Here is a 14,091-nt window from a genome sequence, read left to right as displayed (position 1 = left end):
CTCCGTGGAATGTGGATCGCCCCGACCGTCAGCGACGCGAGTGGAGACTTTTGGAAGTCCATTCAAAGACGCGGTGGGTGACATCACATCTAGAGGCCTGGTGATTAATCTTCGATTGTAATACACTTGGTTGGTGACTTAAGTGGCATATCATCATCATTTTTCTCCAAAACTGTAGAGATCCATGACCGTGAATCACCCAGTATAATCATACACTTCGATAACATATTTCTCTATATCTTTGTGCCGCGTGTGTTTGGATTGATTGACAAGAATCGCTCGGATCTGGTCGTCGTATCATCTGAGGGATTCCGCACCTCCTGCATCAAGCAAACCGCTCTCTACTGGTTACTTTTGATCCAGAATGCACCTGAAAGGTATGCTCTATTTACACCTAGAATTTTTTGGTGGGCTTAATGAATGTTGTCCCAAAATAAAACGAAAGTTTCAAAGTAGACGGGGAATTTCCATTTGAATTCCTCCCGCTATTTGCCGCAGTGCACTCTGGTGGGTTATTTGGGGTTTCCGATTGAAAATGATTACATTCGGAGAGCTGTTGGATCTTCAAATGAATCGTTCAATGCGTCATTCATTGCTCGAGACAACGACGATGACACGAGTAAAATGAACCGTCCTCATGATCGTCATTTTAAGTGATCCGTTACTCGAACGCCGTAGGCGGTCACTAATTCAACTTCCAAACAAAGCCCGTTTTTACCTAAATATTTGACATCATCCAAATGTGATCCCAATAATGTTTTATAGTTTTCTAATTAAATTCACCTGGAGCACTGACATAAAAAATAAAATGCGGAAGAATAAAATTTAAAAACTTTAAATATGTTTTGGCACGTTCCGGTACTTTCCGATTGAACTGAACTCCTTTTGCGTTCATTTTTTCGTGCATTCGCTAAGGAAAATTGGAATGTACCCTCAAATTTAAAGCTTTTTTTATTGCCATTCCAAAAAAGACCAACAATATCATATCGAGGTGATTCATCAGAAAATACTTTTATCGGTAGGAAATAATCTATTGGAGTATCGAATCGTTAATATTTTGTAAGGAACTTGACTTGGTGGGGTGCAGTGTGATAAATTAAGAATAAGTAATCAGAGGCATAAAGCCACATTTCATCAATCATTCCTACTTCTCGTTACACAGGAATGTCGGAGGAAAAGTTCTGGACTGCGTTGGCTTTCACCAGCATTTGTATTTTCCTCCATGTACAACATACAGACTCGGCAAACATCCTCGGCCTTTTCCCATTGGCAAGCAAAAGCCACAACAACATCTTCAGCTCCATCACATTGGCTCTAGCTAAGAATGGACACAGTTTTACGGTCATCACTTCCCAACCAATAGAGTCACCGCCGAAGAACTATCGACAAATCGACGTTAACAACCTCGTTGGTATGGATAGATTCAACGTTAACTCTAAAGTGGGTATCACGGACATGCTAAAAGAGTTCCGCGCAATGACGGTGGATACTTGCCGGGAGGTGATGCTGAATGAAGAAGTTAAAACTTTGATCAAACCCCAATATGGAGAACGTTTCGACCTGATCCTGATGAGCAACTTCTTCACCGAATGCTTCTATGCCTTCGCGCATGTGTACAACGCACCAATAGTGCTGATATCCCCATCTGGTCCAATGCCCACAACGCACCATGCCGTAGGAAGCGTAGTCCTACCCTCTTATTACGCCGAAGTAGCAACTGAATACAGTGATCGAATGTCTCTGAAAGAAAGGGTGGTAAATACCCTGGTACACGCCGGACTGATGACCATTTACAAATTTTACATCAAGAGGACGGTGGAGCAAGAAATGTGGAAGGTGTTTGGTGAGGACATCCCATCGATATCCGAGCTGGAAGATTATGTCAGTCTCGCTGTGGTGAACAACCATTTTTCTCTGAACCAAGCTCGATCCACCGTTCCCTGTTTGATCGAGGCCGGAGGATTACACATAAAACCACCCAAGGAACTTCCGAAGGTAAGAATTATGCTAGGTTCATATTTGGCACACCCATTCCCACACACTAATTACAGAAATTTTGGACTACAACCATTGTATCCCAACAACATATACACTGCCTCCACAAGTTACTCTTCTGTGATTATTTCGTGTGTCATAACCTCATTATAATCATAGGCTATCAATTAGCAATTCAAATTTTCAAGTTTCAAATGTTTAATTTTCAAATTAAAAAAATTAAAAAATATTTAAGTTTCATGAATTTTGCGCCAGTGAATTTATTTAAAAATGAAAAAAGAAAAGAAAATTCTAGTTTGGTAAAATTAAAAAAAAAACATTAAAAATTTCAAAAAAATCATAACATCAATCCAGAGGTAATTATGTTACTGCATTCAACTATCTGTTTTTTATGTAAAATAGCTACTTTTATATTTCCTCTTCACACAAATGATATTTAACTCCGACAACGCAAATATACGCCCCATATAAATACAAGGTATTTCAAAACTGGGTTGTTACGGTGAGCCAATGATCTCACGGGTACGGCTTTTGTAGATGAATCTTCGACGCGGTCATTGGATCATGAACAATTATAATTCCATCTGTATAGTAAATGCGTACAAGAGCAACATTGGCGGCTGCGTAGGAGCAAATAGATCAAAAGCACTCAAACAGTTATTGTGTTTCTTCTTGCATGTTAAAATAGTTCTTGGAGTGTATGTCAATGTATGTTATGCAATAAAAGTTTTAGCCAACGTTTCTGTTTATTTTAAACCAGCCTCAGGCCTATGAAAGAAAACATAAGAAAAATATGAAATGCAAAGATAAAACATATTTTTACATAGATAAATTTTACGATAGCGTTTTTTACAATAATATAATTTATACATTAGTCACTTGGAGCTGACCCATGTAAACATTTGATCTTTCGCAAATATACTTAAACAAAATGCATCTGAGACATCACTGAAGTAATTTGTACTAATTGTAGAGACAGGCAAAGTTTTATGCGCTGAGTAGTATTCAAATTTACAAAAATATAAAAACAGGGTATGATAACAATAAAATAGAAGTCGGGACAACAAAAAAATATGGATACTTAATTTTCTTATCAAATCATTTCCTAGCCAAGACTTTTAAAAGCACTTTAAATAGCATTTCGTCAAGGAAAAAAAAGAAACAAGATCGATTTCATCCATCTGCGCTTGGAAATGCCGAAATGCATCGTAACTTGATGAGTCTGATTGGATGGCTGCCACTATGGCGTTTGTTTTCACGTTGTTAATTTAGATTGGAAATTATGTATCAATTAAATTTAATGAGCGTTAAGAAGATGTAATATTAGGCTTTCCAAATCTAGTAACAAGATTTCCTATTTTTTCCATTCCCAACAATAACATAGCATTTAGGATTTCAATTAGCCGGATTTTTTTTATCGATTTAGTGCCTACATTGGAAAAAAATCCGGCCCTGAATCAATGTTTTTGTAACTACAAAGAGTCGATTCACACGTAATGGACTTCTACCTACCGCTCGACGAATCTATTTTGGTGATCCATTACTCGATAAAAACTTATGCTATGCTCAAGTTTTCAGGATTTGTGAATATATGTAGATGTAGTTTCAGGTTTTTACACATTAATTTCTATTTCGTCGTAATCAAAACTCTTCATTACTGTCTTCCAGGATCTTAAAGAATTTATGGATGGGGCCGGCAAAGATGGAGTGATTTACTTTAGTCTGGGCTCAATACTGAAAAGCGCAACGTTCCCCGAGGAAACCAGGAATGAGCTGATGGCGGCTTTCTCAAAAGTAAAACAGAGGGTACTCTGGAAGTGGGAAGGAGATAGTCCACTTCCAGGGCAGCCCAAAAATGTGAGGCTTGAGAAATGGCTTCCCCAGCAAGATGTCCTTGGTAAGTTAACACGAATAATGTCTGACCGTCATTGTTTTATGAACCGTAGTTGTGACAAGGACTTTGATCATAATGCGTTTAAAGTTCTAGTTATCGATGAAGAATTAAAGTAACTGTGGCAGGCGAGATGGAGAGGAATGAAATCCTGATATAATGAAAAAGAAAGGTGGTAATTTTCCATAAATTCATTAAATAATATGCGAGTGGTGCTCAGTACGTAACTCAACACGTTTTTTCTTAAACGCGGTGCTTTATTCAGCATTCAAATACGCCATGTTATTCCCCAATCTTTGAGCAAAAGAGCACTAATTTTCAACGTATTTTCTCCATTGAATGCTAAGGCTTGACGCCACTTTTAAGAGAGAGCCTGCATGCCTCCACGGTGCCATTCTGTGCGAAAAATCCGCAGGGAAAAAATCATTCGCCTTGACAGGGATTCGAACTCGCATCCCCCGATTTCCAGTCGAGTGCTTTAGCAAGTTAAACTACCGGAAAATTGAGGACTATGCCGGACAAGGTGATATGGACTGCTGAGCATATGATGCCAAGAGCAGTCCAAATCATGAGCACAGCGCTACAGCCGGAGATCAAAGCCCGAACTTTGACCACATAGAGGCGGTCGCCTTTATTAAGTATATTGGGACTAGCCACGGTGATAATTTTTACGGGAGTCATCCGCAACGCACATTGAATGAGGGAAATGCACAATGAATGTGCAATGCGGCGATCCCCCTAGCGGCGATGACGAAAAACGCGGTACCCAACGATTAACCGTCCTTTTTCCATTGCCAGATTACTGTAGAAATGCTGCAAGCGCCGATGAATATCTGAGATACTCTGGTTTGCCGCCAAAATAAACTCAATCAATGCCTGTTGTTTGGAACGCTCCTGCGTTACAGACGCCATTTTAACAGCTCAATTTTTTTCTTACATTGGTATACATTCCCCTAAATTACGATTAAATTTTCAGCTGCATTTATTGTTCACTTTTTAAGTGGAAGATAGACGTGATTTTATGAGCTCGGATACTCTCGGTTCTCACTTCTTTGCTAAATTGTGAATTTTTGGCCAAAACTAATAGCGTAATGATGCTCCAGTCTCCATAATTCGCCAGACATGACCTTGTGCCTTTTTCCTAGTTCCAAAAATAAAGAGAAAAAGAACGTTCGGCTAGTGCATTTGGTTCTTCCTTCAGCACGCTGAAGAGGGCTACTTTGTAGCCGAAATACGTCTACGTGTGTTTTCCTCGTCCCCTTGCCGAACCCCCCCGACGACGCTCTTTTGGAGCAAAACCTTTTTTCTCCCGGAACATTGAAGCCATCCACAGGTGAGTGAATGTGTGAGTGATTGCTTACTGAGTGCAAGTGTTTCTACGGATCACTGGCTGTCTTTAACAGGCCCATCCTGTGAAGATTCCCGGTTTTTTGTGAAGCAAGAATCCTCAGTGGAGGTCCCTACAGCCCCCACAAAGGATCTTGTTGTGTATGTTTGTGTGAGTGATTGTGTGAGTGTGTGTGTTTTTGGGCTTTCCGGTTGAGAGGCTGGTGTTTGGTCCCTGCGGGGAATTTCTCCCCCTTCCCGCACACCAACGCAGTAAATTTTTTCGACTTGCAAGGTGGACGAGCAGGGAGAATTATTCGGCCAATTGAGAAATTCCTTTTCTTTTCTTTAATCTATGCAGCTATCTAGAACTGAAGAGATAGTTTAAAAATGTTCCATGTATGGAACTGCTGTACATTGTGCCACTAGTACAAGAGTAAATAACGTTAACTAGTGCTAGAGTAAGTACGAACTTTATTGCCATTTACTGGATTCAACTGATAACTGTTATTAAAGAGTCGAAAAATGGGGGCTGGGTTATGTATCACCACCTTTACCTCCTGCCAAGAGCTACTAGAGGGAAAATTTTTAGTGTACACGTCAAACCTAAATATATCGCAAGCAATTTATCACCGTAATGTCATTCATCACAGCGTTATTGCTACCGCAAGGTTTCGTTAAATATTTTTAAAACGCATGATAAATTTTAAGGATAAGAATTAAAACTTCCTTAAAGGCTGGAATAAAAAATATATGTTCGACAATACCCGGAATCTTTAACTAAATTTCCGACAATCACAACCGGGTCATCAAATGAATGAATGAATTATAATAAATGAACATGTGTTATTATTTAAAGAAAGAGTAAAAACAATGATTCAACCAAACGTCACCTTTTTGGCCCGGAATTAATGCAGATTTATTATCAATTTACTCAAGTTTCAAGTTCAAAACAAAGTTTACTGGGGCACTGATCATATTTTGGACAATATATTTCCTTGGATTAACGTATAATTAATGTTATGGGAAAAAAGTGATGCAAGATTAACTTTTCCCATTTACTTTCTTCGTCAAAATTAGGAGAAGCTTATGATGTCGTACTTTCCTAGGACTATCAGGAATAGTAACAGATGTGCCATCAATGTAATTAAACGCTGCACTTGTTAGGTCGGCTAAATTCGAGTACTTTTTCCGTTTTCTGGTTGAGTTTACTAGTCCATGTTTTCCTTTGTGGCATCGAACTAGTTCTATGCAACTGCATGGATATTTATCAGCTTAATTTTGTCGTTTTTTGCATGGTTGGTGTCAACTTGCGTGGAGCTATGCATGATCGGTGAGAGCTTAAATTACCTACTGGCATGTACATGTGTTATGGCCCTTTTTTCGATGACTATGAAGACGTAACGTATTTCATGCTGCATGTGTCTGGTATATACTCAACCCATATCAACCACCCTTGAGATGACTTGCAGGGTATTATGTAGATGCAAATGAATTCCATCCAGCAAAAAATACAAAAACATCATTAAATTCCAGCAAGGATTTAATAGAACTATCACGAACACGGATTAATTTCCTTAAATACATGTAGCTAATAAAAACTTGGGAATGCAAGTGATGCAAGTTTAACTTGTCTCATTTTCTTTCCTCAGTAAAGAATTTCATCAATACAGAATCGAGATAAAGTATTTACCTAATTTGAGAGTAATTTAAAAGAACTATCACTCTTGATAACCGAGACTTTCCTTGAATGTGTTGCTAGTAAAAATTTCTAATTTATTCATTTCAGCTCACCCGAATACTAAGCTGTTCATTACCCATGGAGGTCTTCTGAGTTTCCAAGAAGCTACTTCAAGGGGTGTCCCTATTGTTGGAATACCCTATTTCGGGGATCAAGCCATGAATGTGGAGAGAATACTCAATCTCCAAGTAGGAGTGAAGCTGGATAAAGAAAATTTAACGGCAATAAACATCCTAACTGCAATAAATGAAGTCTTGACGAATCCAATGTAAGTATTTTTTAAATTCACTGATTCATTTGTCAGCTTTACTAAATTCATGTTATTCCTCATTAAGTTATATATTACCTTGCCGGATCGACTCCATTGAAATGTTTCGATCATTAAACGATAAAAACCTCCAAATCATACCAGATAAGGATCATGAAATAATATGCCTAGTCTAGCCTTTCGGAAAGCATGTTTCTCAGGCTGCGTTTCTTTCCCCTGTTTACCTGAAAGCTTAGAAATTCTGAAGTGAAAATAATATCTTGTTGAAAGTCGCAAACAAAAATTACTCGAGATCCAATAGTCTCCAACATTTGTTAATTTTAAAAATGTGGAATCCATTCAAAAACAAACCTTAAGCGCGATAGTACTTACGTCTTCCAAAATATTAAAACCTTAATAATATCAATATTCAAATAAAATATGACTCAACCTATTTTTAAGGGCTATTATACTTAAGTATTTTTATTTTCATAGGTATTCGAACAACATAAAGAAACTAAGCACTATTATGAACGACCAGAAGGATGATCCATTAGACAGAGCTGTATTTTGGATAGAATATGTGATTAGACATAAAGGAGCCAAACATTTGAAGCCAGCTGCCTTTTACCTGAGGTGGTATGAGATCTATATGTTGGATGTAATTTTCCTAGCTGTTATTCTACCTAGTGTTGTCCTAACGATATTGGGTTTGATAAGTTTGAAACTTATTAAAAAGATATGCAAATCAAAATTGAAACTGGAGGCTGATACAAAGAAAACTGACTGATTCATTGTAAATTTACCTAAATTATTTTTATAGCATTTTTACTACAGATAAATAACGCCATTCCTAATAAAGAAAAACTAAGCCAATGATTCATTTTTAATTCATCTTTTAGCATAGTACAGGTATAATCAATTAGATTTCATTGAAATACTATTTCTACTCATGTCAGAAAGACATTCTACTCTCAGGCTGTGTTAATGATTATTGCATGATATGATGATAATGGCAAGCTATTTGGCGAAAAATGTCCATGTGTACAAGGGAAAATTTAGGAAATACAGAATTACTCGCCCTGTCGGGTTATTTAATATTACCGAAAAAATGTTTTCATAAAAAGATCGAATTCAAGATTTTATATTTATACAAATTAAAGAAATAGGTCAAGAAAAAAGTCAATATATTATTAAATGAAATACCAAAACATTCCCAAGACTCCGGTTGATATGAATAGAAAATTATATAATATATATTATTGAAATATTTTTAAATTATTTCTCTCACTCATAACGTATTTCTCAAAAAGTACCCCTGAGCTTACACTTAATTTTATTTCATTCATTTAAGTATACCAGGACTAGCCGCGGTGATAACTTTTACGGAGTCACCCGCAATGCCCAAATTGTGCGAAAACTCCACAGAGGAAACATCATTCGCCTTAACCGGGATTCGAACCCGGATACCTCGATTTCCGGCCGAGTGCTTTAGCCAGTTAAACTACCGAGGCGTCATTCTCCCCTGTGGAAATATTGTGGACTTTACCGGACATGTCTATTGCAACTGTGCCTAGCGTCTCAGTGTTTCACTCACAGCGATCAGGAACGCGTCCTTTGCTTCCGGCAGAATTTTCGCCTGAACACTGCATATTAGGTTATTACAAGAAATTTGTTCCGCGTGGTGGGGTGTCTTGATAATTATTTCAGCATTAAGTGCGTTAAATGCTACTATTCATTCCCTATTAAACAACGTGAATGATCTCTTCACGTCGCTGAGATACTCTAGGCAACGCCAAAATTCTCAAACCCCTAACGGCCACTGATAACGTATCGAGGCGATCCATCTTAAAATGGATTTATCAGTAAGAAATTTGCTATATGAGTATCGAAACGTAAAATATGATGTATACGTGATTGCAAAGAACTTGACTTCTTGTCGGATGCCAAAGGAGCAACTCGACTTCGATGGGTGCAGTACAATCAATTTTGAAAACGTAATCACAGGCACAAGTCCACCATTTGTATTATCGTCCATGCACCAAATGCAAGTTCGGCCAATATGTTGTTGGTGATTTCCTAATGAACGTTTACCTCAGCTGGGGGCTGAGTGGGCTGAAATCGAAAAAAGCTGGACAAAACCTCAAAAACGATTTTTTGAGTGCGGAATTTGAAACTTTGCACAGTTTTTGTAAATACATAAGTGCATTTTTTTACGCAAACCCTTTTTTACAGGTTAGTTTTTGAAAAAATTACTTGGTCTCAAAGTTGCATCAATTTCGCAAAATTGCCCACATTGAATTTTTTTCGAAATTCAGCATTTTAGAGCTAGTGCCAAACCTGTCAAATTCCAAAATGTAGGAATTCAAAAGAAACAAATTTTTACAATACTATTATGCGGTTTGTTATTGCTAATTTTTGGCAACTTTCACGACTCAGTTGTATTATTTGTGGCTGATACAATACAAAATGTCGTCCCTGTTTTTCGTCGAAATTTTGTGTTCATGTGTGTAGCGTTATAAAAAAACGATCACTGAGTCACCTCGAGATATTTACACCACATATACAACGAAACCTATATAGTATGATACCTAAATGAGAATTGCGACTACCTGCGACGCCGGAATTAACATCGACTTTTTGAAACCTGCGGCATAGTTCGGAGCTGCTGCTGGCCATGGGGACACTTTCCTTGTATGAATAGTCGGCTAAAGCTGAATAAGTGTGACTTTTCATGGGTTTAGGTACCTCTTCTAATATTATCCACCACATTCTAGGATGGAAGAAGCTAAAAAAACGTCTGCCGCGAACATAGACCTTGTCAAAGCAGGCATCGATTTGGTCGTGGGTTTCGACTCCAAAGTAGCAGAGTATGCAGAGTTGATCTCCATTGTAGTTTAATAAATGTATCAGCAAAATATTGACAAAACTTTCCCATATTCTCGATAAATAAATTAAAAATTGTTAATGTTGACCTAAATACCTGAGTGTTGAGTGGGGCCCCTCTGGAACTTTACTCCAAATGATCTTACCGGCATTTAAGGTCATCTCTAATTAGCTGACTTGTTAACATCAAAATTATCGAATTTACATATACAGTTCATAATTAAACAATGACGGTTGGACATAAGTTGTGGCTACTCACTCAGGACATCTTGCTGAAGGAGCCATTTCTCAAACCTCTGGCTACCCTGAGAGTGGACTGTCAGGCAATGATGTGCCCCGTGTAAAACGGCCTTTACAAATGCTAAGTTACACAAACGTTACATTCTTGAAAATTATACAGTGTATTGAAACTAGTCGACGATTAAAATTTAAGTTCTAGAAAAAAGTTTTTCATTTTTCCCGGCTTAAAATGGAACTATCCTGGGTAAAGGACTCAACCATTCAGGGTGACACATATTTTCCGATTAATTTCTTTTTCTCGCATAGATTTAATACAAGGAGTGCTAATCCAGCAAAAGAAGCCCTTAACTTCAACGTTGGCGTTAGAAAGTGGGCCATGATGTTGATCACATTTTTACGACCATTACCACGCCTATCATCCAGACAGCGTATGGCTCATCGCCGCTTATCTCTATCACGTGTTTACATTTGTCAGAAAATTTGGGCTTGTAATCGCATTTTCCTTATCAGAGACTTGAGGCGAGAAGCCGTGTTTTTTTTCGATTCGTTTTAACCAATAAGCGATGATTTATCGACACATTTACTATCCATCGGATCAAACTTGATTAGAGTGCTCGACTAGAAAAAGCCAGTATTTACTCTAGACCTGCACAAAATACAACATAAACACGACTAGAAAAAAATCCGTATCTAAAATACAACATTTGTTCACGTATGGCTATGTAAAAATAAATACATATAAAATACGAGAAAGAATGGCCGTGTTATGTAGAGTTCGCTCTCATTGTTAGGCGGAAATTAATACAGATTTTGAAGTCCCAATGGCCTATGACCTAGTTATAAATTTTCTGCATTGTGTTTCGATTTTATACCTATCGCAAACACATTTCTAAAACAATATCTCAGAACCTTTTCATAATTAAAGCTAACTCTTTCATCTGCAGCCCACAGTATTTTTCTCTTAAAATGCTGCAATTCGAGATGGGCGTATTGAGAAGAATAAAGACGGTGAAATTGGCAGAAAGGAGGAGGAACGACGAAGTGCAGGAAATGGTGGGTGAGGAGAGGCAGCATTTAGATAAGATACGGAGGAGGCAGAAGGTATGGATGGAGGGAGTACTTAGCGGGGATGGGATGTTGCAAACGGTGTTAGAGGGCAGAATGTTAGGTAAACGAGGGAGGGGAAGGAAGAGAATAGGATTGTTAGACAGATTAAAAGGGAGTAGGCCTTACAGTGAATTGAAGGAGGCATGGCTGGAAGGAAAGGGAGGCTTCCAGATAACTTCTTTAGTACTCCATGGAAACCTACCTTAATCGGTAGAATACTGTAATAATAATAATGCATCTTAACATTTTGGGAAGCAAGGCGCAGCTAGAAGGAGAATACATTCAAAGTATAATAATAATAATAATATAATTTATTATTCTCGGATTTACATCCGTTAGAACATTTATATGTAGCCAGATTTTAGCTCAGCAATAAATTTAACCAAATAAAATATTACCAGTTAACAAAAAAAGGGATTATACAAAAACTTCAAGACAATTTAAACACAACAGAAGTAAATAAATTCTACCAATCAACAGAAACCAACATGCACAAAAGATTCAAGTCAAACAAGTGCAGCAGAAAACAACTTGAACAAATTAACAAAAATTAACACATAACAAAATTTTAAGGTCAGTCTAATACAATGGAAGGAAAAATAAATTGAAACAATCGACAGAAATGAACATTTACAACAACTTTCAAATCAATCAAAATAAAGCGTAGGAAAAGTATACAAAAACATCAGTAGAGAACACACAAAACACGTCTATGCAACGTACAAGCAGCCAGTCAGGATGAGCTGCCTAACATCAAGTATAGTCTATTGCGGTACACTTGTAGGGATGAAGATTCCTTAAGTGTTATGGGGAGGCTATTCCATAATTTAGAGGCGGCAACTGTAAATGATTTTTGAAACGTCGTGGACCTATAATGTGATATATGGAGATAATTCGGATCGGCTCTGGTAATGACATTTGGTAAAGTTGTTCTCTTCGGATATAAATCTATGATATATTGCGGTTCGTTATTTTTTAAGAGGGAAAACATGAAACAGGCCAATTTAAACTTTCTTCTTGTTTTAATGTCCATCCAGGAGAGTTTTATAAGATAGGGGGTTATATGTTCATCTTTTCTCAAGTTGTATATGAATCTTACTGTGGAATTCATGAGGCGTTGAAGCTTAATATCAAGTTCGGCTGTGAGGTCGTAAAACACCAGGCAACAGTAGTCGAAGTGTAGAAAAATTAGTGTAGAGACAAGCTGCTTTCTTACATGGATAGGAAGTAGTTTTTTATGGAGTTTTAGTTGATGAAGAGCAGCATTAACTTTATTTGACACGTATAAAATGTGATCTTTCCATGAAAGGGTATTGCTAAATATGACCCCTAAATTTTTAGCCGCTTTTGTGTAAGGTATTGAAACTCCTTGAACTTCAATCGTTGGCATATCGGCAATATTTAGCCAAGAAATTATCCTAGAGTGGCCGATTATCATTGATTTGGTTTTATTACTATTTATTTTTAAGCAGTTGTGTTGAGCCCATGACACAATAGCAGTTACTTCGTCGTTAACTAATTAAACAGTTTCGGAGAAATCGTGCGGGCGACAGTGTATATAAATTTGGAGATGGTCAGCGTACATCATGTATTTGCATTTTTTGATACATGCAGAAAGGTCTCCCACGTACAACGAAAACAGTAATGGCCCAAGAACTGATCCTAGAGTTACTCCATGTGAGATAGACACCCATTCAGACAAATTACCATTGGAGTCTTTTACTGATTGGCGTCGTCCGGTTAGGTATGAATTAAACCAATTTAATGACGAACAGGAAAAATTTAGATTTCTCAATTTTTGTAGGAGCAACTTATGGTTTACACAGTCAAAGGCTTTGCCAAAGTCGAACAGTACCAGTATGGTCAACAATTTTTTGTCAATAGAAGATCTGATGTCATCAGAAACTTTGATTAAAGCCGTTTGAGTAGAGAAGTTTTTGCGGAAACCTGACTGAAATGGATCAAATAACTTATTTGTTGTGAGGTAATCAACAGTTTGTTGAAATACTATCTTTTCAAGACATTTAGACATGGCGCAAAGTATTGATATTGGGCGGTAATCACAAGGGGAAGACGGACTTTTGACTTTCTTAATCGGACGAATAAGGGAAGATTTCCAAAGTGTGGGGAAAATTCCAGACATCAGTGAAGAGTTGAATATTTCAAGAAGAGCAGGAGTCACAACTTCAGAAGCAATTTTCAAATATTTAACAGAGATGTCATCTATACCAACTGAATTAGATTTCGACGCTGTGAGTACCTTACGCAGAGCGTCTGGCGTAACATAATTAAAGTAAAAATTTTTATCGTTATAAGGTACAAAGGCGACAGGAGAAGGAAAGTTTGTCAGGCGAGCATCAGCTGAGTTCAGGGGAGGAATACCACTCGTTGAAAAGTAGTTGTTTAGTTCATTTAGAGAGAGCCCACTTACGATTGAATTGTCCGGTTTTCTAATGAGTCCCAGGTTTTTAAGTTTTTTCCAGAGTTCATTGGGATAGGCTGGTTTAGAGAGCGCATTTGTGTAGTACGCTCTTTTTGAGTTCATCAAGGACTTTTTCACAAGGTTGCGTTGTATGACAAATAATTGGTAATAGGCAGGATTTTTCGTCCGAATGAAATTGCGTCTAAGTCTGTCTCTTTCTTTGATTCGCTCCTTTA

General features: G+C 37.6%; 1 protein-coding gene across 1 annotated transcript in view; it reads left to right on the top strand.

Moving 5' to 3' along the window:
* The window catches only part of LOC124168429, a 58,446-nt gene extending 50,370 nt beyond the window's left edge, over nt 1–8,076 (top strand). The window contains exons 10-13 of the mRNA XM_046546650.1: nt 1,163–1,995; nt 3,664–3,892; nt 7,002–7,221; nt 7,696–8,076. Of these exons, the coding sequence (XP_046402606.1) occupies nt 1,163–1,995; nt 3,664–3,892; nt 7,002–7,221; nt 7,696–7,990 (1,577 nt within the window). The 3' untranslated portion in view covers nt 7,991–8,076. The remainder of the gene's footprint in view (nt 1–1,162; nt 1,996–3,663; nt 3,893–7,001; nt 7,222–7,695) is intronic.
* The last annotated feature ends 6,015 nt before the right edge of the window (nt 8,077–14,091 follow it).

Source organism: Ischnura elegans, chromosome 11 (assembly GCF_921293095.1).
Source record: "Ischnura elegans chromosome 11, ioIscEleg1.1, whole genome shotgun sequence".
Classification (NCBI taxonomy): domain Eukaryota; kingdom Metazoa; phylum Arthropoda; class Insecta; order Odonata; family Coenagrionidae; genus Ischnura; species Ischnura elegans.
This window is presented reverse-complemented; position numbering and strand designations above follow the sequence as displayed.